Source organism: Puma concolor, chromosome D4, assembly GCF_028749965.1.
Source record: "Puma concolor isolate L17-30 chromosome D4, mPumCon1.1.hap2, whole genome shotgun sequence".
Lineage (NCBI taxonomy): Eukaryota > Metazoa > Chordata > Mammalia > Carnivora > Felidae > Puma > Puma concolor.
The window spans coordinates 60,855,453-60,878,883 of record NC_141679.1 but is presented as its reverse complement, the minus strand read 5'-3'; the positions used below and the strand labels follow the sequence as shown (position 1 = coordinate 60,878,883).

Here is a 23,431-nt window from a genome sequence, read left to right as displayed (position 1 = left end):
TGCAATTACATGGATGGAACTGGAGGGTATTATGCTAAGTGAAATTAGTCAGAGAAAGACAAAAATTGTATGACTTCACTCATATGAGGACTTTAAGAGACAAACCAGATGAACATAAGGGAAGGGAACAAAAATAATATAAAAACAGGGAGGGGACAAAACAGAAGAGACTCACAAATATGGAGAACAAACTGAGGGCTACAAGAAGGGTTGTGGAAGGGGGGATGGGCTAAATGGGTAAGGGGCAGTAAGGAATCTACTCCTGAAATCATTGTTGCACTATATGCTAACTAATTTGGATGTAAATTAAAAAAAATAAAAAATAAAACAAGTTAAAATTAAAAAAAAAAAAAAAAAGACTACCGGGTACTGAAAATTGACCTCGGCCTGAGTCCTCCCAGGTGACCAGCAAGCGGTTTCCCCAGCTCAGGCGCAGACCCCGCCCACCGCCCCTGCCTTTCGTCCCCTCCTCCTCAAAGTGCGCAGGCGCTCTCCTCGGAGGTTGTATGGCGAAGTCTACGCGGAGGCGGTGCTGGCGTCGCGGCGGGGCTGTGGGCAGGCTTCGGCGCGCTGATGCGCTTGCGCGGGGCTAGATCCTCGGCCCTTTGGGGAACGTGGAGATGGCGGCGGTTGGGGGACCTTCGCCGGAGCCGGCGGCTTCTGAACAGCCGGCGGAGCTCCCTGCGTCGGTGCGGGCGAGCATAGAGCGGAAGCGGCAGCGGGCGCTGATGCTGCGCCAGGCCCGGCTGGCGGCCCGGCCCTACCCGGCGACGGCGGCTGCGGCTACCGGAGGTTTGGGCCCTGGCGGCGCTGCCCCTTCCCTCTGGCGGGCCGGGTACCAAGTCCTGGGCGTGGCGTCGGCTGCCCCCTTGTCTGTGCTCCTGTCCTCCCGCAGTCCCGGGAGTCCGCTCGGCGGGCCGTGTCAAAGCGGGCTGTGCGAGACCGCCGGCGGGTGCGCTGGACCCCGGGCTTTCCTCACTGCACCTGGGCGGCCCAGCTGCCGTCTTTAGCTTGGGGATGCGGCCGCTCTCGCCGTCGGGAGGTACCAGCCAGTGTCGGTGGGCGCCTCAGCTTTCCCTTTCTGCTCTCTTCCTGATGTGCCTCTAGCAGTCCCAGCGGTAGTCCTCGTATAAAGCTTTTAGACTTGTAACCCATTGCAGGAATAATTCTGCACCGTTCCCGAATTCATCAACTCAACAAAGGGCGATTGAGTGCATATTCTGGACCCGGCACCGTGCTTGCTACGTGCTGGGGCACCAAAAGAGGTGGTGAGCTCCTGCCTTCGTGGGGCTGTCAAGAGTAGCGCTTGTTGTGCTTCACACCTTTCAAGTTAGCTAATTTGATTCTGTTAACTTGGAAAATAATTAGGGCAGGGTTTGGTACTGGTATTTTACTGAGGTGGTAACTGAGGACCAGGAAAGGAAAGGGATCTGCTGGGGTTCATAGGATCAAGTCCAACAGGTTAATCGGGACTAGAATTGAGGTTATATGATACCGGGTTCAGGGCCTTTCCTTGCCACCGACTGCCTCTTCTATGCAGCCATCTCTCAATTTTAAGAAGAAAGGCTGTTATTATGTCTAAATGTTATCTTCCCCCCTTTCTTAGGGCAGCCCTTAACTGCGTGTCTGTAATCTATGTATGTACGTTGCTGTGGTGTTATTTTCCACTGGAGCCAAGTAATAATCATCCCTAGGGATTGAAAATATAGTTTGGTTGACATGCACTTCTTTAGGACCACCTCTGTAACACGAAATACACATGTTCCTAAAGCCACGTCCCATACTGTATGAGTAGGTGAGCACATGTAGAGCCCTTTTCATCAGCCAGAAGTAAGGAAGAACGCCAAGAGTCTGGGGCTGGCAGCATGTCTTTATATTTATCCTGACCCTGAATCTGCAAATTCCAGCCACTTTTAATGGTTCTGGTCTCATCCTTTCTGTTTTCTAGTACTTTTTTTTATTAGTTTCTCAACTTGAGACGTTCTGGAGTCGGGACAAAAAGTTGTGCATTTGCGTTAATATTTGTGATTTTGTAAAGGTTTGTAGATCTGTACTAAATGGCTGTGGAACCCGGGTGTGTAATAGAACAATAAGCTGGTATAAAACTTTTGGTCATGGAAAGCAAGGTAGAATGAATTTTCTGTAAGGTTTCCCAGGCACTGACCCAAGAACTGAACTGTGCTGCAACGTGGTATACAACCCGTTGTGCTTCAAGAGTTAGGTTTGGTGCTGAGATTTTTTATCTTTGCAGTACTTTTATTTCAGTGTACTGTACAATTTTCATTTTCCGACTGAGCTGTGATATAGGCCATGAAAAAGACTACTCCAGCTGGAGTAGTCAGGACCATCACTTGAGCAGGTGCTCAGTCATGCCAAGACAAAGCCCAATTTCTCCGCTGCCCCACCTTGCTGTTTCCTCAGACCTTTAGCACCACATTCTAAGCAAGTTCTTCTCCGTCTTTTTCATGGCATATGTCATAGATCAGTCTTTATCCACAGATGATGTGATTATGTATGTAGAATATACAGACTTTTACTCCTTTCCAACCTTTATGCCTGTTTTATTTTCTTATCATCTTCTGCTAGCTGGGCCCTTCAGTATAAAGTTGAGTAGAAGTGTTAATAGTGGACATCCTTGTCTTGTTTGATATCTATTAAATTTAAAGAAAGTTCCTGTTTATGCACAAGGGAACTTAAGGGCTTACCTACTTAAATCATTGACCACTTTTACTTACTTTTTATAGGCGTGGCTAATGTAAAAGCAGCCCCAAAGATCACCGACACAGGAGGAGGCTTCATTCTAGAAGAGGAAGAAGAGGAACAATGTACAATTGGAAAAGTTGTCCATCAACCAGGTAAAGTGTATTTCCAGAAAGTTGGTATCTAGATTGGTCATTTTGAGTTACATGCATAATTCTTTGCAAACTGATGTTAAATAATACCTTCTTATAATCAGTGAGCAGGTTAGCTTTATAAGAGTGACAAAGTTTGGCAGTTTTGCTGGTAGATTAAAAATTAAACAGATTTAGCAATGATTAATTTAACTTGGGGTTTGTATACTTACGTTTGTTTTATGATAGGCCAGGATAGCCAATATATTCACTGGTCGAATACTCAGTTATCTAGATAGGCTGAAATAAGGGGCTAGAACCCAAGAGATACAATTTAGGACATTCTTTCTTTTGTTTGTTTGAAGGAAAAAAATGGGATATGTATCTGTATATATTTATCTTGGTGAGGCTTAAAAAACCCATTCTAGGGGCACCTGGGTGGCTCAGTTGGTTAAGTGTCCAACTTTGGCTGAGGTCATGATTTTATGATTCGTGAGTTTGAGCCTTGCATCAGGCTCTCTGCTGTCAGGGCAGAACCTGCTTTGGATCCTCCGTCTCCCTCTCTCTGCCCCTCCCCCACTGGTTCTCTCTTTCTCTCTACCAAAATAAATAAATAGACTTAAAAAAAAATGCATTCTAGTTTTAGCTGTGGCAACAGAAATGTTATGTATTCACCAAGATGGGTAATAGTCTTGTCCTATTCTATGTGTGCCTAAACTCGTTTCAGAAGCTGAGACTTGAAGGATTAAAATATTTGTTCAGTTTGGGTGCCATATTTAAGAGGGATGTTGACACGTGTATAGTGTCCAAAACAGGGGGGTCAAAACAGAAGTCTTCAAATTGACACGTGAGGAACAGTTGTCAAACTGGTTAGGTTTAACTTAGGAACACTTCTAACTGCCTGCAAATGCAAGAAGTGCCCCGTTGTGGAAGAGAGCTCACACTGTGATTTGCTTTGGAGGGCAGAACTTGGAACAGTGGGTGACGATTACAGTATGGTGAGAGTATAATGAAGGAGTGCCTTACATATACTTAGCACTTTGCACTTACAGAATGTTGGCACATAGAGCATGTGAGCCTTATGGTGACTCTGTGAAATGGAAAAACTTTCTAACTATGTAAATTGCTGCCTCTAAATAGCAAAGCGTTGGAGGGGTTCAGAGATTAAAAGACCACCTGACCAGGATGTTTTAGAAAAGCCCTGTATGAGGAGGGAAGGCATTGAATGAAAGATCTTGAAAGTCTCTATGCTTTTATGGATATGAAGACTCATTGTAACTTTTTTCTGTAGATTTTGGAATCAACTGTGAGCTGTAAAGCCTATGCTTTTATTTAACAGATCACACAACAAATATTTATTGATAACCTATTGTAGTGCCTTCCTGCTTAACTAAGGTATGCATGTGGCATTGCTTGGTATGCTGCTGCTTGTAATAAGAACTTTGGTAAGGAATCTGTGGAAGTTAGGGAAAGTGTGTGTTGGTTTGCAAACTGGTCTGGTGCACAGACAGCAAGAGAGACCAAAGAAAGAGACCACTCCAGATTGGTAAGTGGCAGCGTTAATTAACAAGGAAACTTATAAGGCTTGTCTTGGGTGGCTGCAAGACAAGCAGATCTCTGCACCCACCTGCCAAATCTTAACAGTTTATATAGAGGCCTTAACTGGGTTCAGTCACATATTCAGGTCAGGTGGCCTCAGTGACACTTACTCTCCCAAGGCTTTGTCCTTGGAACAGCTCCCACTGTGGGATTGATGGGCAGAATGTGCATTCCAAGAACAGGGTAGGGAGTGAGGAGTCTCTAATTGCCCAGGTCTGGCTCATGGGTCAGCTGGCCATCATGTCTTCTCTGTTACTTCCTTCAATAGTGTCTCCTTTGGGAGGCCAATTAGAAAAGGCCCTCATTCTCTGGGCTTAGTTTGGGCCAAGGTTCATGGCTTAAAAAGTGGTCATGGGCTGCATTTTGCCCCTGTTTGCCCCCTTGGCCAGATGTCTTTGCACAAGGAGGCTGGCACAACTTGATGTGGCTGACCTGGGTGGGTAGAAGAAAACAGGGAGAATGATTAATATTTTCTATCACGTTTTCTTTGTTAATTTTAAAGACCTTCAGCATAGCTGAGAAAATCAAAATTATTTGAGTCATTTGCCTATAAAGCAAAGCCTGTCAAATGCTTTTATAATCTAGAACAGAGGTTCGTCAGAATAACCAAGAAGATGATAGGGGAAAGTGGGGGGGAAGGGGATCTAAAGATACAGACTTTTAGTTACAGACTAAGTCATGAAGATGTAATGTACAGCATGGCAACTAGTTAATAGTACTGTACTGCACATTTAAAAGTTGCTAGGAGGGGCGTCTGGGTGGCGCAGTTGGTTAAGCGTCCGACTTCAGCCAGGTCACGATCCCGCGGTCCGTGAGTTCGAGCCCCGCGTCAGGCTCTGGGCTGATGGCTCAGAGCCTGGAGCCTGTTTCCGATTCTGTGTCTCCCTCTCTCTCTGCCCCTCCCCCGTTCATGCTCTGTCTCTCTCTGTCCCAAAAATAAATAAACGTTAAAAAAAAATTTAAAAAAAAAATAAAAAAAAAAATAAAATAAAAGTTGCTAGGAGACTAGATCTTAAAGGTTCTCATAAGAGAAATTTTTGTAACTATGGCAACAGATGTTAACTAGACTTATTGTGATAATTTCACAATATATGTATAAATATTGAATCATTATGTTGGACATGTGAAACTCATACAATATAGCACTTACACCTCAAAAAGATATGTGTGTGTTGGGGGGTGGGGTGTATACACACATGTGCATGTGTTAGCTCTGTCCACAGAAAGGGACTTGAAGTGAAGATAGCCCAGTAGCAATGAGCATACCTGGTGTCCAGATCTTAGATTCTGATACTGTTCCCCCACTAACAGGAACCAGGGCCCTTCAGAGAAATAGCTGATTCTAGGGTTGGGGCAGGATGGCTACCAGGTGAGTTTGGGGCATTTTGTAATGCCAGTAATATATAAGTATTCAAAAAGTAATAGAGGTATGTTACAGGGACATAAGAGCCAGCTTGAAGGGGCTCCTGCTGGCCACATCTGAGATAAATTGAGCACCAAAGTAATTAAGGACACTAATAAATTATATACCATTGGAAAATACAGGAATCCATGAGTCTATATCAATAATAAATACATGAATAAATGAATGGCCAGTGGGGAAGGATCTTGCATACAGTTGACTGCCAGTTTCCACATGGCAGATTTAAAGGGATTGATGGAATTGAAAAATCATTATGTAATTTAAAACTTTTCATTATAAAGAGTTTTTAAAATTAGGAAAATATCTGCACCTTTTATGGCTTTTGATTAGTAATGCTATGCAGTAGCCTCCTAATTGGTATTTCTGACTGCAGTTTATCTCCATTCTAACACATTCTGTAATCACTTTTTTGAAGATATCATTTTGACTATATTTTAGCTTTTCCTTTTGTCTATAGCTATGTCCCTCTAATGTTTTACAAGGAAGAGTGATATTTTTGTTGGAGTTTGGAGATTAGTGGAATTGAGGGATGGTAGAATATTAACTGACCTTGTGGTGTTGGGAGTAGGTAAGGGAAGGCAGTGGTAGGAATATATTGAACAAATTGTGAACAAATGATAACTCTTCCTATTGGGAGTTGTGGCGGTTCTTAGAGCTGGGGCTTGGCAGTAGCAGTCATCCTGAAGAGAACCAATTGTATAGGATAAAGATCCCTAGCTAGGTGTTTGAAGTCCTTAAAAAAACTGAGCTTTACCTAGTGTAGTTTCTGTGCTGGGAATTGAGGGTAGATAGCCAAATATAATCTTTACCCTCAAGTTTACAGTCTTGTGGTTGAGATCAGTGCATTTGCTCTGTTCATGGTGGTGTTGGGGGCCGGGTGGAATGGAGGGAGAGAAAAAGTTTCCCATTTGAAAGTGAATCCTGTGTTGTCTCTTCTAGTGTTAACTTGCTCTTTGCTGCTTTCCCCATGTTATGTGTTAGTGCCCGTCTTCCTGTCTAAGCAGCTGCCTCCCCTCCCTTCGACTCTGGGACTAACCTTTCTCTCAGAAGTATGGTGGTAGGCCAGACAGGGTCCCCACAGATGTCCACCGTCTAATCACCCTGGAACCCATGATATGTTACCTTCTGTATCAAAAAGGAATTTGCAGATATTATTAAGGTTAAAGACCTTGAGATGTGGGAGATTATTCTCTATTATCCAGGTGGGCCCGGTATACTCACAGAGATACTTAAAAGTAAAAGACAGGAGAGAGTCACAGGGAGATGTGATTATGGAAGAAGCCAGAGTGGTGTGAGAAACTGCTACTTCCAGCTTTGAAGATGGAGGAAGGAAGTCATGGGTCAAGGAAGGCAGGCAGCTTCTAGAAGCTGGAAATGGCAGGTAATAGATTGTCCCCTAAAACTTCCGGAAAGGAATGCAGCCCTGCATACACCTTGACTTTAGCCCACTGAGACCTGTGTCAGACCCACAAACTTCAGATCTGTAACATAATAAACTTGTGTTGTTTTCAGTCAGTAAATTTGTGGTAATTTGTTACAAGCAGCAATATGAAACTGATACAAGTACCTCACACATAGGTTTTGTGTTCAAAAATAGTTGATGAATTGATAGTTTTTTCCTTAAAATTTTAAGGTAAGTATAAGATTACCTAATCATGTTTTGTCTTTTAGGTAAATGTATTTGCATCAGTTATCAAGTACATACTGATAAATTTAAGATAGGGGGAAATCTATTGTTCTGTTATAAAAAAGGACACTTAAAGAATTAACCTTCCTTTCTTTAGGACCTGTTATGGAATTTGATTATGCGATATGTGAAGAATGTGGTAAAGAATTTATGGATTCTTACCTTATGAACCACTTTGATTTGGCAACTTGTGACAACTGCAGGTACTTACTTCAGACAGTGTTCTCAGTTGCTAAAATTTAATGTTTGCATGCAGCTTTAGGGCAAATCAATAATTAGAGCCATTTGGATTTAATATTTTCTTAGTAATTATGATTTTTGTTTTGGGTGTTTCCTAAAATTTCTGTGACTTCCATCTTGCTAAAGAAATACGGAAGCCCGTGCTTGTGAAAGTTATGATGTGTCGCATAAACAGGAAGGATGGCCCTGATTCAGCCATAGATATGTCCTCTCCTTTCTGTGGGCCTGGTGGGTCTTTACCATCTCTCAGTAGCAGGTTCCTAACCTCTCTCTTCCCCCAGCTGCTAAGGGTCCCCTGTGCTTACCCCAGTGTGTGTAGACATACTGGTCAGAGGACTGGGGCCTTCAGTGAGAGGAAGGGAGTGAAGCGTCTCCAGCCACTCCCCTGGCACTCTCAGAGCACCCCCTTCCATGCCTGCTTTACTCTCCTGAATGGGCAGGGGGAGAAGAGATGAGGAAAACTCACATTCTTCTCTCATCCTTTTTCTTCTTTTCCTAGCTGCTGTCCTCTTCTTCTGTCACCCCAGGATAATCCTTCTCATTCCACATGGTTTTGTCCCTGCTGTTTACCCCAGCCGCATCCTGTGTTGGTGTCTTTCATGCCTTAAGACCCTACCTTGGAGTCTTACTTAGCCCTCTTATCTGTTCCCTGGTCCCACTTCTTGGACCTGCTGCCCTAGACCTTTTGCTCACCTGCCTGGAGGACTTGCCCTTTCTGAGTCCCTGCTGCAGCCATCAGGAGTCATCCCCATTGACTTGTTGCTGTGTAGGATCTTGAGAAGATAGAATCCTGAGAAGATAGAGATGTTTCTGGTCTTGTGATTGGATCTGTGACTGGAAATTCCTGTTGGAATTACAAACAATATAAAGTCTCTTCCCATTGACACACAGTGGTTAAGGTCCACAGTATTGTCACTCTTTAAAGTACGGATAGCTTTTGGGAACAAAATTACCACGCATAATCTTATTTCCATGAGAAATTGATGTATCACTTTAAAGAAAGTTGTGGAAAGTAGTCTGGAAAAAAGATATTTTTAAACTTCAAAGTAATTAGGAACACAGCCCTCCATTCTGTTTCCTTTCAAAATTTTTGAAGATTTTAATTTTAGTACAGTGTTGTTTACCTGTCACCTCCTTTAGCTTAAACTTCCAAATTATTTAGCTTTCATAAAGTTATTTCTAATGTTGAGTCTCCCCTACCTGATCTGTACCTCATTTCAGTGAAGGCCAGTTTTATTTACCGTATCTCTGCTTATCCAGTGTTTATTCCAAATCCATTTGGCTCTGTTGTTCATTCCATATCCTCACTCAGTTTATCCCCTTACCCCCTCACCCACTTCTACCTCAGCTGAGGCCACCATCAGCCCTTGCCTGGAGCACCGCACTGGTGGTCTTCTAACTGGCCTGTGTCCCCCACTTTGCACCATTGGCCTCTTCTATGTAGATGTTTTAGTTAGAACTTGTCAACGGTTCTTAATCCATCTGGAATAGAATGGTCTCACCGCTGCTTACAGGGCCCCTGCCTGTCTTTAACTTGATCTCCCATCGTTCCTCACCTTCGTCCCTCCCTTTAAGCCTTCTGGTCACACCGGCTCATTGCAAAGCACATTCCTGCCCTAGAGCTTCTGTTCTCTCTGGTTAGGATGTTCTTTCTCCAGCTTTTCAAATAGGATGTTCTCTTTTTATTTTTTTTAATATTTGTTTATTTTTTGGGAGAGAGAGAGGGGGAGAGACACACACACAGAATCTGAAGCAGGCTCCAAGCTCTGAGCTGTCAGCACAGAGGCCGACACGGGGCTTGAACTCAGGAGCCATGAGATTATGACCTGAGCCGAAGTCAGACACTTTAACTGAGCCACCCAGGCACCCCTTGATGTTCTCTAACTTTTTAAGGGCCCTCCTCAAATGCCCTCTCATCAGTGGCCTTCTTTGATTACCCAGTCTACCAGAAAATTTCTTTTCCCTTGCCATGCTTTATGTTCCTTTATAGCACTTTTATCTGTCATGATGTTTGCTTATTGATTGTCTTCTCCTAACCAGAATGGGAGCTTCATGAAAACACGGCTTTGTTTTCTTCTTTGCTGTATTCCTAGTACCTGTACCTAGTACCTTCCATGTATCTGGCATGTATGTGGAGAAAAAATAAATGAGAAGAACTATGTAATTGACTATGTCTCCATTTTTACCTTGGCTTTGAAAAAGCTCAAAGCCAACTGGAAACTGAACTGTGTTGGGACAGTTGGACCTTGCATATTTATATTCCTTATAGCTCACTCATCCTGACTTTGTGCTTTGATTTATATTTTCTTACTCATTGAGTCTTAGTTCTCCATTATATTTACTGTACTCATATTAAGAGATTTCAAATCCATTGTGGAAAAGAGGGACTTTAAGTAGAAAAGAAATTCTTAGAGTGTTAAATGACCTGGATCTATGGCTAATATAATCTAGCTTCTCCAAATAAGTATTTTTCTGTTAGAATTTTTACGCTGCTAACTTGACTGTGAGAGTCCAAGGAAAAACTTTTATGTTTAGGCATGCATGCCCCTAGGTTGTTGGACTATTTGAAAACTTAGTTTATTTAAAGTAGCTAACTTAGTACTGGACTTCATTTGTTTTCAGAGATGCTGATGATAAACACAAGCTCATAACTAAAACAGAAGCCAAACAAGAATACCTTCTGAAAGACTGTGATTTAGAAAAAAGAGAACCAGCTCTTAAATTCATTGTGAAGAAGAATCCTCATCATTCACAATGGGGTGATATGAAACTCTACTTAAAATTGCAGGTCTCTGATAAGTTATACTCATGTTAAACCCTCGATCAGGTGAAGTTTTAACAATAAACTAGTGATAATTAGTTTAGTTTTTGCTTACAGTTAAAAAGATCCTTTTCCTTTTGTTGTTTTGCTTACAAGTTGCGGTCATATGTGATGACATCTAATAACATTTTACTTTTTGGAGTGGTACTTTGGGCAAATATATTACTATGGAGTAATGTTACTAGTGCAATTAGGGAACTAAAAAACTTGGGAGTTAGGGGCGCCTGGGTGGCGCAGTCGGTTAAGCGTCCGACTTCAGCCAGGTCACGATCTCGCGGTCCGTGAGTTCGAGCCCCGCGTCAGGCTCTGGGCTGATGGCTCAGAGCCTGGAGCCTGTTTCCGATTCTGTGTCTCCCTCTCTCTGCCCCTCCCCCGTTCATGCTCTGTCTCTCTCTGTCCCAAAAATAAATAAACGTTGAAAAAAAAAATTAAAAAACAAACAAACAAACAAACAAAAAACTTGGGAGTTAAGGGTTAGGCTCCATTTCCCTGCACACCCACCCTCCAATGAAATTCTTAAAAAGTTTCAGGAATTTCACAAATGCCTAAGATCTAACTCCACTTGGGAAATAATCATCTGGAACCCTGTCAAGTGTCCAAGTAACTCTACTGTGTCTCACAGTGGATCTTCTCAATTCCTCATGTGGTGGTGATGGTGGTATAGGTGTGCAGAGATAGTTACCCACACCCATAAGGAGTCACTAGCAGCCTCCTGTATCTATCCCACAATGGTACAGAGGTTATATTTTTGTGCCAGTATATAAAAAAATACGGGGAGGCATTGCTTTAGAGCAGTTTGATTGGAAAATACTAGAAAACCCTAGTATCTCCAAATAAAATTAAGAAGCTGCATTGTAGGGGTGCCTGGCTGACTCAGTCAGTAGTACATGCAACTCTTGATCTCAGGGCGTGAGTTGCTTCATGTTGGTGTGGAGCCTACTTAAAGATTAAAATAAATAAATAAATAAATAGTAAAACCAACCATTTATTGAATTTTATTAAACCTAAGACACTGTTGATTAGAAGATTCACTATTATTTTATGTACCATTAACAATTAAAAAATGCCAACCCAATGCTTTCTCATTACTTGAGGCTTTTATTTTACACTTACTGGGATAGTGCCATCAGACTTAGTGTAGTTTATTTTATTTTATTTTTTTGCTATACGTCATGCTTGTGCATACATAAATAGGAGAATGCAAGTACGGATAAGATATTCCTAAACTTCTTTGCATTCAGAGTCCAGTTCTTCTGAATTGCCTTTTGACTCAGTTGTTAAAGTACCAGAAAGCAGATTGCTGCTGCAGCATTTTCAGGGGTATTAAATTGTGGAAAATGTGATGCTTTAGAATTTAGGAAATGCCAGTATATCCCTTTATTATGTTAAGAGGAAATTTGAGCTTGGCTACCTTGATTGATATTTTGGTCCCCTTAACATTATTGTGAGAGAGAGCCTAAGCATAATTCTTAGTATGTATGTGAGTCTCCTAAATGTAAATAAATATTATAAAGAGTAAAGATATTATAATGCAGAGTTTTTAAACAAGAATAAGGCTTTTAGGTCATTCAGGTACCAAAGTTTAAAAACAAGTTGATACTCTAAAGATCAGAAATTAGTCAAGTGGATGGAAACCGTAATGAACTGAAGAGGAGGAAAGGAGTAGTTATGGGTTCTCTGTGGTAGGAGGTTTTTTGGAGGTGACCTCATACTGAGATGGCTATGGCTAAGTTTTTTGGTGAGTGTGACAAAACTTATCAGATGCACCAACTACTTGTACTTCTGTGAATTTATGTGAAAACAGTGTATCCGAGAAATAATTATAGTCAGAGGACAGCTTTTCTATTTATAGTCTAATTAAGCATACATTTATTGAGGGTTTTATAGGCTTAAATAGAAGTATTATTGAGTTTCTAAGCACTAATTTTTAAAAAATTATTTATTTTTAAATTTATATCCAAGTTAGCATATGGTGCAACAATGATTGCAGGAGTAGATTCCTTAATGACCCATTTAGCCCATCCGCCCTCCCACAACCCCTCCAACAACCTTCTGTTTGTTCTCTATATTTAAGAGTCTCTTATGTTTTGTCTCCCTCCCTGTTTTTATATTATTTTTGCTTCTTTTCCCTTATGTTCATCTGGTTTGTCTCTTAAAGTCCTCATATGAGTGAAGTCATATAATATTTGTCTTTCTCTGATTGACTAATTTCGCTTAGCGTAATACCCTCCAATTCCATCCATGTAGTTGCAAATGGCAAGATTTCATTCTTTTTGATTGCTGAGTAATACTCCATTGTGTATTTGTGTGTGTGTGTTTATGTATGTATGTATATATATATATATATATATATATATATATATATACACACACACACCACATCTTCTTTATCCATTCATCCATCGATGGATATTTGGGCTCTTTCCCTACTTTAGCTATTATTGATAGCACTGCTATAAACATTGGGGTGCATGTGCCCCTTTGAAACATCATACCTGTATCCCTTGGGTAAATACCTAGTAGTACAATTGCTGGGTTGTAGGGTAGTTCTATTTTTAATTTTTTGAGGAACCTCCATACTGTTTTCCAGGGTGACTGCACCAGTTTGCATTCCCACCAGCAATCTAAGTGCTATTTTTTTAAAGTTTATTTATTTTGAGAGAGTGCACTTCGAGGAGGTGAGGGGCAGAGAGAGAGGGAGAATCCCAAATAGGCTCCACACTGTCAGTGCAGAGCCCAACATGGGGCTCAATGTCATGAACAGTGACATCATGACCTAAGCTGAAATCAAGAATGGGACACTTAACCGACTGAGCCACCCAGGCACCCGTCTAAGCACTATTTAATCTCTTAAAAAAATTTCAAATACTTACAAAATTGCCTTTGAGTGAGATCATGTTTTGGTGCTCACGGATTTAATCATTAAAACTTTATAATACTTAACAACTCTGAATGACAGCTTATTTAAATATGGATTCTGTGTTGTAGATTGTGAAGCGGTCTCTTGAAGTTTGGGGCAGTCAGGAAGCATTAGAAGAAGCAAAGGAAGTTCGACAAGAAAACCGAGAAAAAATGAGACAGAAAAAGTTTGATAAGAAAGTAAAAGGTAAGTGGCTACATTTATCTCATGAAGGACCGTGTTTTACTGACTTGCAAAAAGACTTTAGCTAAGTTGTTCTTGTTTAAAGATCTGTCACCAGTAGATTGGTATGTTTTTTTCATAGATTAAAGAAAAAAAGACTTAAAGTTTGCCCCCAGTAGGTGTTTGAGGCTCTCGGTGCAAACCTCACAGTACTGCAGTTCTAAAAAGCATGTAAGTCCTCCTCTTAAAGTGAATTATGTTTTTATGTAGGAATAGTGGGAGGATCAGGGATATCTGCCTAGTCAAGGATATGGTATCAGTTCAGTCTTAATTAAATATGACTAACAGGGTTATAAACATCAAGGATCTCCACCAGCAAACTTCTCTAATTGCTTAAAATGAAAAAATTCTGCCTCGGTGTTAGTCATCTAATTTAGTAGCTAGAAAGAGCCTTCTCGCGTCAGTGGGTCTAATCCTTTTTTGTTTATATGTGAGTAAAAGACCTAGAAAGGTAGAGTGACTTGTTAATTAGATCATTATTAGCGAGGTGGGACTGGAACCAGGCTTTCCTAACTGAAAGTCTGCATTGGTACATTCATTCCTCTGTCCAGACATCTGTCTATCCATTCCTTTGTCCATCTATCTCCGTATTTGTCCATCCATCCAGTTACGCATGTGTGTAAGTCTGTCGTCATCCATCTGTCCATCAGTGCATCCAGGAATTAGTGTCAACTATGTTCCAGGTACTGTGCTGACATAAATGCTGGAGTCAGAGTTGGTCAGAAGAGAAAGGCCAGTAAACTTAATATCATATTGGAGCATGATAAGTACTGTGATAGTGGTGAGCACAGGGTGCTCCCGGAGCACTAGGAGCATTGTTTGCTGTATCGCAGAATCCCTAGAAAGAGTCTTACACAGTAGGCATAAATGTTCCTTATACAGTAATTGTCGAGTCCCAGTGTGGTGTCAGGTGTATATAGATAGCACGTATCCTATGTATTTACAGGGCTCTGCATATACTGAATTGATCCATTTAAAATGAGGGTCTTAGCCATAATAAATACTTTTGTATGTATTTAGGATTTAGAAGAGGTTTTGGAAGATAGTTCAGATGTCTTAAAAAAGAACAAAAAATTTTTGAATATAAGCCTGCCTTGTTTCTTCGTGAGGATATGTTTTCCTCTCTTTTCATCATAAGATTAATTCATGTGCAGTACAGAAAAGTTAGGAAACTGCAAAGAACTTGTATTCTAATTCCCAGAGACCATCAGTAGTGATGTTTTAATGTCTGGTTTTTTAGTTCTTTTCAATGCATAGACCCTTTAAAATTATTTCTTATAAAAATGGAATTTTATGAAGCTAATTAAAACAACCTCTTAACATCCCTATTTATATTTTTATGTAAATTATAGTTACTTAAAATACCAGCTCCTGAATCAGAGGGTAAGCACACTTTTATGACTTTGTTAGAAGTTTCCTGTTGCAAACTGTGCCATATAAAAGCATTTCATTGAAGAATCTTCCCCAAATTAGCCACTGCTGTATCAAGCCATTGAAAATACCTGCAAGAATCAACTGAGAGGCTTTGCAAAGACTTTTAAATTTGGTCCTTTTCATCTTTTATTAGGTTATGCTCTACCTCACGCTTTACTCTAGCCCTTCCTTCTTCCTGCGTCAAGGAGAGCCCTGAAGGGTACAGTAACAGAGGGCTTCTTACTGGGTTTGAAAGAGGAGGGCAGAATTACAGACTAGTTACACATCAGCCTGGGGTTTTTACTACAGCTACCCTGAATCAGTCACCTCAACTCTTCCTTCTCTACTGCCTCTTTAAGCAACTTTCCTGGTGGTGTTTTGGTACAGACAGTAATATATGGATAAAGGAGTTAGAAACTTAGCGTTCAGAGTGATCAAATACTTTAAAAAGGAGGGCTATCTGTAGTTTTTATTGAGATTACTATTTCCTGTAGTTTGGTCAAGATGTCTTCTTCTAAAGGTGGCTAAATTTCTCTAATTTGACTAACAATAAAAGATGATGGCATCTGTTTTATGCTTTTTGCTATAAAAATTAAGGTAATCCTGTAGATCAACTATTAGTTTGAATAGAACAGTTCTTTTGAGATTTACACAATTTTCATAGGTATTAAATATAATTGGCTGTATCAAATTGCTGCCATTAATCACCAGATAAAACTGGATTTTCCTCTTCCTTGAAGAGTTCGAATTTTCCCTGAATTTTTTCTTGGACCTCTTAAGACTGGTTTCTTTAATTCAGTTCATTTCCTGTCTGGATGAAGCATGCCTTTTTGAGGAAATTTTTTCTGAGTGGTTACAGAAGTGGTAGAGTTTCCCAGTCCCTATAAATCTTAGAATGTTTTTCTGTTTCCTTTGCATTTGAAAACCTGAGTTCTCCCTCAACTATATAAGCATTACTCCATGTCTTCTGGTGTTTAATGTGCAGAGGTCAGCGTGATACCCTCTTTAATTATGGCTTCTTCTTGTTGGTTTACTTTAGAGGTTGGTGAATATGTTCCAGTCCTCCTGACTAGGCCACAAAGGGCTGAGAGTGGAGTAGACACTGTAGAGATTAGAAACAAGGACCTTACCATGCAGTTTGCTCAGAACAGAGAGGAATAAAAGCAAGTCTAAAAGTCTTTTAGTTGAAAAGAAATTGGAACCTGGTTCCTCTTGGTCTTCTGGTTTTGATCCACAAAGAAGCTGACACAAAGCTTACTTAATGTAAAGGTAAGAGATTACATTTACCTGCTTTTAGAATATGATCTACTTTAGCAGTTTGAGAAAGAATTGATCTTACTACAGAAGAAATTTAAGTATAAATAGCATAAAGTATTTACAAATACAAAGTGAGAGACAAGAATTGTCAGCAAATTCACATTGTTATAGATCTCTCAAATCCAAGAAGGCATAAGTAGAAATGATGGCGTCACTGCTGCTCAGTTTAACTGGATTTCAGAAAATGCCCTGCGTGCTGGCTTTGCTCAGATGAGAACTTTCAGTTGGTGCAGATACACGGAACGTTCTGGGCTTGCATGCCTCTCCACAAATAAAGTGGAGAGGAGTGTAGCTTTAAAGAAAAGCCTTAAGTTTTCTCTTACCTAGTATTGGCAGAGGTTGGCCTTCTAAAAAATGGAAAGTGATTCTTCATTGTTTGTTACTATGCACTTTCCCCCCAAAAGAGGTGGGTAAGAAAAGCCCATTTGCGGGCTCTTTCTAAGTGAATGGAGATTTTACATCCCGGACCTGTGGTTTTTTGTATGACCATTTTCAGGCTTCTGTCAGCAGTTTGAAGACACAACTCCGTGTTACTCTGCTTCAGTTTATGGAGGACAAGATAAGATCAAAGCTTCATGTTATTTTGACATTTCCTTGTGATTTTTTTCCCCTGTAGTTAACAAGGAGCACCCTGTGTCAGAACTTCCTGCCGTCCCATCAAGTGTTCAGAAACTTTGGTCTCCTTCAGCTAGTTCTGTTGTGCGTTTACCTCAAAAGCAGCATTGGGCCTCTTCGAATACATGCTGCCTCTTGTACAAAATTAAGATATTAAGCCAAATAAAATAAGTTTTAGAGTGGTATAAACTAAATTTTTCATTGAAACAAGGATTTAAGGGGAAACTTTGGGTAAACAGTATAAGCAGTCTCTGAAGATATCCATAGCAAGACACTTGTAAACGTCCAAGAGAGGTAGCCCACAGCTTTCTGTGCTGTGAGCTTCTAGGCCGGTGGGACTAGGAGGTTGTAACACGGAAACCCGCTGTGTTGTTCTGCAGCTCAGCTGGGCTTTCTGGGCTGTGTGGCATGTTTCCTCCTCCCCACCCACAAGGTTTCCTTAGATCTCTTCAGGGCTAGTGAATCTTTCCCACTCTTGGAGGCTCTGACCTTTCTGCCTCCCTCTTCTCACTCAGCAGTAGGTGGTGACCTCTGCTTTGCAAAGTTTTAAGTTGCTTAAATGAAGTAACATAAACTTATTAATCTTTAATTAAAAACATTTTAATTTCACCAGATGTTGACATTTTGCCACATATGTTTACACACACAAACACACACACACTGCTGAACCATTTAAGAGTTTTCTTGCAGACATTGTGGTTTTTAATATTTCACCGTGTTATCTCCTGTAAACAATGACGTTCTGTGTAACTGAAAACAGTGTCACAGTAAGTTTAATATTCATAAAATGCTATTGTCTAGTACGTAATCTTTCCCCATTTGTTCTAGTGTCTTTCACAGCATTTTAGTTGTTGGAACAAAGGGGCGGTCAAGGGTGATGCCTGTGTGTACTCTTTTAGGTCCTCACCTGTTTTATCTTTCATGACATTGACATTTTTAAAGAGTCCGCCACCTGTTTTGCAGAATGTCCTTCTATTTAGATTTATTAGGAATAATTAGGAAGGAATGCTTCCTAGGTGATGTGTCCGAGTGTGTCACATCCGGAAGACACGCTAGACCAGTTCTCTAAGAGAGTGATACTCTGTTTGATTGCGTGGTTAAGGCGGCATCTGCTAGATTTCCCCACTGTCAAGGTACCCTTTCCCCTTTGTAATTCGTAGGAAATCTTTGGGTTGGACTCTCCCATACTGCGGGAACACCCCATTCCTTAAGTCTCACTCAGGTTTTGGTACAACGGGGATGATTCTTGCCTGCGTTTGTTGTTATTAGGGTGGATATAAATGGTGATTTTCTATTTCTGTTATTCTTTCTGTAATTCTTATTTGGCTTCCTTTGGGAAGAAGACCTTTTTTAGTATCAGTTGGCTTCATGGATTCTTACTTTCAAATCAGTGTTACAGTCCATAACTGATGCATTTTGAAGCTCAAATGGTCTCAAATTTGGCTTCTTCCAGCTAGCTCCTGACTTTTTAAGTTTCATTTTGGAATGGAGTTCAGACTTCCATAAAATTGCAAAGATAAGTATAGTTAAGGACACCCACGTATCCTTTACCCAGATTGATAATATTGTTGGGGCACCTGGGTGGCTCAGTCGGTTAAGCGTCTGACTTTAGCTCAGGTCATGATCTCACGGTTCGTGAGTTCGAGCCCTGCATCGGGCTCTATGTTGACAACTCAGAGCCTGGAGCCTGCTTCAGATTCTGTGTCTCCCTCTCTCTCTGCCCCTCCCCTGTTCACACTCTGTCTCTCTCAAAAATAAACAAACATTAACAGATGCATTGTTAATGTGCCATCTGTACTCTGTGCACACAACACACACTCTTTTTGGAACCATTTAAGAGTGGGTTGTACATCATCACCCTTTACCCTAGTACTGCAGCGTGTGTTTCCTAAAAATAGCAGTGTTCTCTTACAAAACCAAAGTATAGTAGTGATATTTTGATCTAATCTGTCATCCATATTCTAGTTTTGTTTACCCAGTAATGTCCTGTGTAGTTTTTCATTATAGTAGAGGATCCAGTCTAGGATCAGGCATTGACTTGAGGTACCAAGTCTTTCTAAATTTCTTTATTATGGAATATTTCCACAGCCTTTCAGACATTTTTGAAGAAGTCTGTTCCCTTCCCCACCTTGCCTTTTTAGAAATGTTTTTCATTTGGGGCTTTTCTGATGTTTCCCAATGGTTAGATTCAGGTTATGCGTTTCAGGCTGGAGATAGTACATAGGTAGCAGCACATCTAGGGACAGATGTCCATCTGCCCTTGATAAGCAAAAAAAAAAGCAAACAGATACCCTGCTTCTCCTTAATACCTCCTTGGAGATTTAGCAGCCATTCATGGATGGTTCTTGCCTGAAGCAGTCTTCAGTATACTCTTTGCAAAAATTGTTTTCTAATTTCACTGCTCTCTTCACAGTTAACCAGTCAGAAGTCCACATTCCACAGCATCCCTTCTGCCATTTATTTATTATTATATGGATTCATGAATTCCTGTCCTTATTTGTCTCAGGTTTGGGCCAGTAGGAGTCTTCAAGCTAGCTCCTGTGTCCTTTTGCCATGTCTAATCATTTGTTGAAGATTTCTTTCTAGCACAAAACACGTGAATATATTTTTATGTCTGCCCATATATATTATAAATTAACACGCTGAGTTCACACTACTATAGCCAATTCTAATCCAGAATTCTAGGGTTCATTCTAGTTTTCTTATTTGTAACTCCCTTCTCTGACAGTGAGAACCTGATTCCCATTATCCTTAATGTGGTTATCTGACTGACACCCGTTTGTGTGCTGCCTCCACTGTAGGGAGATCCTCCTTCCCTTTCTTGGGCTCCCTCTGCCCTACCACAGATGCCTGCCTGCCTTGCTTCACTGAATGGTTGTTCAGAAGTGAAAGAAGGCAAAAAAATGATAAACGTATCAGTATTTTAGTACTTATTTTCTAGTCCATTTTTCCAGGAATGTCTAGTAAATACTAAAGATTTACCTTCATTTCTTGTCATTGTTCTTGATCGACTAGCTGAAGGATGGGAAGAAAAAGCCGTAAAGTCAGTAAAAACCTGTGTTCAGTTATGACCAATAATGGTCAGTAAACTAGATTTTGTTGTAAGTATTCTTTTAGCATTAAGCAAATATTTTTCTTATCTTCTGGAGTTCATGTAACGCTCAAAGTAGGTAGAGGTTAGCTTAGTAGTGACTGAGACTGGGTCAGATTTAGAGTGTGTTTTCTCAGCGGAGTAGTAGAGGAAAAGTGGCTAGGTAGGATACCTTTTATCAGAACAAAGTTGAAAAGTAGTTATTAGAATTCAAACAGGAGACCTCTTCCTGTCATTATCTGAAGCCAGGAGGCATCTGTGCTGGTCAGCACATGATTTCACTTTGTATTTAGAAAATGTCCTAAGGTAAAATAATAAAAGGATAGGGCATTCCAGATACATCTAGAAAAATTTGCATTCTTCAGAGGGAGAGAATATAGGAAGAGATTGTTTGGATGAACACAATTTTCCCCATAGTTTGGAAAGTGTCTAGAGGTGTATACACGGAAGCTTGACAATAATGGTGTGAGATAAAGTGCTTCTCGTACTGGAGGTGTGAAAGGCAGCACAGCTTTAGTGGTTAATAACACAAAGACACCTTTGCCATTGACTAGTGGTTTGACCTTAGGCACAACATATGTAACTTCTTTGGGCCTCAGTTTTCTCAGCTGTTGAAACTGGGATGATAGTTTACTTATCTCAGAGGGTTGTGAGGATTCACTGTGTTTATAGATTCAGTGCTTAGAACAGTGCCTGATACATAGTCCTATGTTTGCTTATCCTTCTGACGCAGTGAAGGGCAAATTACAAAGATGCAAGTATTTAGATACTGCTTATCATAAATCTGAAAGAGATTAAAGAAAATGTGTGATTACTTGGTGTCCAGTGATTTTTTATGGTTGAGATTGTGTAACCTACTCTTTCTTAGGTAGTGCCCCTGTCAACAACATTGCTGGGCTTGATGGATCACTGGTCAGAACAGAGTAGTGTAAACCGTGTTGCTTATTATTCATTAATTTGGAAACCCGAGAAGTTACTAGCTTAATTTTCAGTTAATAGTAAGCATTTGGTGTCTTCAGGTAATGTGGTGTGAACTTTTAAAATGTAATTTGGCTTAGTTGCTTTCAAAGCATCCAGCAGTTTTTTTTAAATGACGTTTTCACACGATGCAGTGGGAAACATTCTAAACAATGGAATAAAGGACTTGGATTCATATGCTATCTTTGTTCTCTTTCCCTACCTGCAAAAAAATAAAGTGAAATAAAATAAAAACTATGGTTCTTTCCAGCTCTTAATTGTCTCTGATTCTTACATTTAGGTAATACAAGAATGCAATAATTGGCAGTCCCTCTTCTAAAATATTGCTCTCATTTTATAGGATAAAGAACTGAATGACCTTCAGGTCAGGTGCAAAAGCAGTTTTTCTGAGATGAGACACCAGCATAGCAACAGAGTTCTTGGCTTTCTAGTTATCAGACGTAACTTGACCTGCCTCTTACAGAAGTAGCTCCTAACATATGGAACTTTGAAGTTCTCCTTGTCCTGAGTCGTCCCAGCTGACACCCCTTACCTGCTGTGGCATCATTTTCCTTAGCTGCTTGAATAAACCCCGTTCTTTTATGATCTTGTTTCCATTCATCTTCTAAAGTTTTGTGTTTTGCTGTCCCTCTAACCCATTTACCCCATTTCTCTATCAACCACTTCACATGGCTCCCAACAGTGAGGAGTAATTTCACAGGCCAAGCCTGCCATGGTTCTAGAATCAATTTTGTTATAAAAGTAACGTAAACCGTTATTTGGTTTATACATACACCCCTGGTGGATTTGGGGATTCAGCTGAACAGCATCATTGAAAAACTGGCTTTTATTTTCTTAGAATTACGGCGAGCGGTGAGAAGCAGCGTGTGGAAAAGGGAAACAGTTGTTCATCAGCATGAGTATGGACCAGAAGAAAGCCTAGAGGAGGATACATACCGGAAGACTTGTACCATGTGTGGCCACGAGCTGACCTATGAGAAAATGTGACTCGTAAAGTGTGATGTTGCCACAGATGAATGGGACACTCCTATAAATCATGCTTCAGGAAGAAATTTGTATGTTGTGGCTTAAAAGCAAGTTTCAGTAAGGGTCCAGCAGGTCTGGTTGTAGGCATAATACTGGGTCTGGGATTGCTTTTTTCTACAACAGGGATGGGAGCCAAGGGGTGGAGTAGGTTCAGAAGTTAGGTTAAAGCCAAAATTGAGAAATAAGAAACCAAGCCAAACCCTATGTTGGAACAAGAGGAAGAGCTTTTAGTAATGGCAGAAGCTGGCTGAACAGGATCCTTCTCCCAGAAATAACGGACGGTGGTAGATCCTGAACCCAAGGCTGGCCGGGTCTTCTATACCCTGTTCTCCACATAAGGGAACTGGGGAGCTGTTGTTGGATAAGCCCTGATTCCCAGTAGGAAGTGAGTTGTGGGAGTCTGATCATGTTTCCTGTATCCTTGGGGTTTACCACCATAGGCCTTAACGTCCTTGTCTAGGTAGCCCTTTTCAAATCCAGATTCAAATGGAAAAACAGCCATATTGTTTTACTGATCAAAGAAGGTACTGTTAGTAAGTTTATCATAACTTGCTAACATTTTACTGAGCATTTACCATGGGCCGGGCAGGGATGATGCCAAGTGGCTTACGGGTATTCTCCTATAATCCTGGGATGGAAGAGAACGTCTCTGTTTATTTAGCACTTCTAAAGGAAGTGATCACCTACAACCCACCATCACCCCAGACGTATGGATCAAGTTTTTACCCATTTAGTTCTGCCTCTGTCTTATCAAAAGGCTTACAAGGTAGTTATACTAATAAGAGGATTTGATCCAAATGTGCCTGATTACAGGGTTTGTGCTTTTTTCTTACAAAAACATTCAGGTTAAGATAAACCGCATGTTTTCAAATTGTTCTTTGACCTGGCTTTTTTAGTCCTGTTGCTACAAACAGAGAAATAGGATGTTCATACGTTTTCATTTTCCTTTCTAGATCAGATCTTGCAGATTATACTTGAAGGCAAGTCTGAACAAGTCCAACCCAAATAGGCTTAAGACTGTAATTACTAATTGTTCTCTATACAAGTATCCAATATAGAAATGTTTTATAGAAGTATTAAAAAGTTTAATGTATTAGTCCAGTTTTTTTTTAAATGTGCCAATTATTCATTCAGTAAACACTGGACAGTGGGCAGCAAGACCTTCCTGGGACCATGAGAAAGCTTCCAGCTTGAGGACAAGAGTACTGAGGGATCCAGGCAGCTGACAACAGCATTACTGCATGGGAG

General features: G+C 40.6%; 1 protein-coding gene across 4 annotated transcripts; it reads left to right on the top strand.

Moving 5' to 3' along the window:
• Window positions 1-500: 500 nt before the first annotated feature.
• XPA (XPA, DNA damage recognition and repair factor) lies at window positions 501-23,272 on the top strand. 4 transcript variants are annotated; one of them, XR_015242857.1, is made up of 7 exons: window positions 502-792; window positions 2,745-2,855; window positions 7,638-7,743; window positions 10,403-10,568; window positions 13,590-13,707; window positions 16,196-16,425; window positions 21,996-22,128. XR_015242857.1 is itself a non-coding variant. In XM_086683564.1 (6 exons), exons 1-6 carry the CDS (start codon window positions 621-623, stop codon window positions 17,257-17,259), a joined length of 843 nt encoding a protein of 280 aa, XP_086539690.1. In that variant the 5' UTR covers window positions 501-620; the 3' UTR covers window positions 17,260-19,372. The 4 variants fall into 4 exon arrangements, 2 of the variants coding, with proteins under 2 accessions (XP_086539690.1, XP_025768740.1); XR_015242856.1 differs by lacking the exon at window positions 21,996-22,128 and adding an exon at window positions 17,090-17,221; XM_086683564.1 differs by lacking the exons at window positions 16,196-16,425; window positions 21,996-22,128 and adding an exon at window positions 17,090-19,372 and having other exon boundaries at window positions 501-792.
• Window positions 23,273-23,431: the final 159 nt, after the last annotated feature.

Bases quoted from the DNA above. Each gene is read 5' to 3' on its own strand.
- XPA (XM_086683564.1), top strand. From the start codon at position 621: ATGGCGGCGGTTGGGGGACCTTCGCCGGAGCCGGCGGCTTCTGAACAG. The intron at 7,744-10,402 runs GTACTTACTTCA...ATTTGTTTTCAG, and splicing joins GCAACTTGTGACAACTGCAG to AGATGCTGATGATAAACACA. The intron at 13,708-17,089 runs GTAAGTGGCTAC...TTTCCCCTGTAG, and splicing joins GTTTGATAAGAAAGTAAAAG to TTAACAAGGAGCACCCTGTG.